Raw genomic sequence first — 1,473 nt, forward strand, 5'->3', positions numbered from 1 at the left:
GATGGAGTTTCACTCGTTGCCCAGGCTGGAGTACAATGACGCAATCTTTGCTCACTCCAAGCTCCGCCTTCCAGGCTCAAGTGATTCTCCTGCCTCAGCCTCCCAAGTAGCTGGGATCACAGGCATGCGCCACCACGCCTGGCTAATTTTGTAGTTTTGGAAGAGACAGGGTTTCTCCATGTCAGTCAGGCTGGTCTTGAACTCCCAACCTCAGGTGAACCGCCTGCCTTGGCCTTCCAAAATGCTGGGATTACAGGTAAACTACCGTGCCTGGCCTATGCTTTATTATATATAACAAATATAATTTTTTTTTGAGACAAAATCTCGCTCTGTTCCCCAGGCTAGAGTGTAATGGTGCAATGGCAGCTCACCGCAACCTCCACCTCCTGGGTTCAATCGATTCTCCTGTCTCAGCCTCCCGAGTAGCTGGGACTATAGGCATGTGCCACCACCCCCGGCTAATTTTTGTATTTTTAGTAGAGACGGGGTTTCCCCATGTTGGTTATGCTGGTCTCAAACTCCTGACCTCAGGCGATCCACCTGCCTTGGCCTCCCAAAATGCTGGGATTACAGGCATGAGCCACCTCGCCCAGCCTAAATACTATGTTATTATTTCTGTGACAGAGTCTCACTCTGTCACCCAGGCTGGAGTGCAGTGGTGCAATCTTGGCTCACTGCAACCTTCGCCTCCTGGATTCAAGCAATTCTCCTGCCTCAGCCTCAAGGGTAGTTGAGACTATAGGCACGCGCCACCACGCCCGGCTAATTTTTGTTATTTTTAGTAGAGACGGGGTTTCACCATGGTGGTCAGGCTGGTCTCCAACTCCTGACCTTGTGATCCGCCCACCTCGGCCTCCCAAAGTGCTGGGATTACAGGCGTGAGCCACCACACCCGGCCTGAATACTATATTATTAAGACTACCTTTGGGGGAGGAACATGGACTTACAGTGCAGAGCTTCTACTTTTTTCCTCTTGAACTGTTCACATTCTGATTATTTTTTTAACCAGAAACAAAAACTTTTTTCATTTAGAAAAAGCAGACTCTTCAAAATGATACGTCCTCCTCATGTGGCATCAGAAAACACACTCACTGGGCATTGTTTCCACTGCTTTCCTCATCAATGATTCCAGGCACAGCCTTTCCTGCAGCTCGGCTAATTTCCCTTGAACAAGAAAAATTAAAATCTAGTAAACAAAAAAAACTCTGAGAATTTCACAGTGCATTCATTAATATAGTAAGTATGAACTGGATGCAAGGATTTTGGAGACTTCAAGACACAATTTTAAAAAATAAAAGTAGACCCACACATCTTTTGGAATCTCGCAGAAGTTAACATTAAAGTGTCAGAATCAGTTTTCCTCTCTTGTGACTTTTGAGGAAGGGGTTCATATTCTAGGTCCACATTTCAGTAGAATTCCTAGCATAAAGGAAGTTCAAGTGTGGAATGAATAATTTTTTTTTTTTTTTTTTT

The 1,473-nt window shown here is 45.3% G+C and overlaps 1 protein-coding gene across 4 annotated transcripts in view; it reads right to left on the reverse strand.

Annotated features, from left to right (window-relative positions):
- The window catches only part of IFT52 (intraflagellar transport 52), a 57,404-nt gene that overhangs the window by 41,555 nt on the left and 14,376 nt on the right, over positions 1-1,473 (reverse strand). For 3 of the 4 annotated variants that reach the window (XM_037743352.1, XM_017542222.2, XM_017542224.1), the window contains one exon: positions 1,093-1,164. In XM_037743352.1, the coding sequence (XP_037599280.1) occupies positions 1,093-1,164 (72 nt within the window). Of the gene's footprint in view, positions 1-947; positions 1,165-1,473 lie in introns of all 4 variants that reach the window. The other variant, XM_017542223.1, reaches the window with a different exon arrangement.

Source organism: Cebus imitator, unplaced genomic scaffold (genome assembly GCF_001604975.1).
Source record: "Cebus imitator isolate Cc_AM_T3 unplaced genomic scaffold, Cebus_imitator-1.0 Scaffold141, whole genome shotgun sequence".
NCBI classification, from domain to species: domain Eukaryota; kingdom Metazoa; phylum Chordata; class Mammalia; order Primates; family Cebidae; genus Cebus; species Cebus imitator.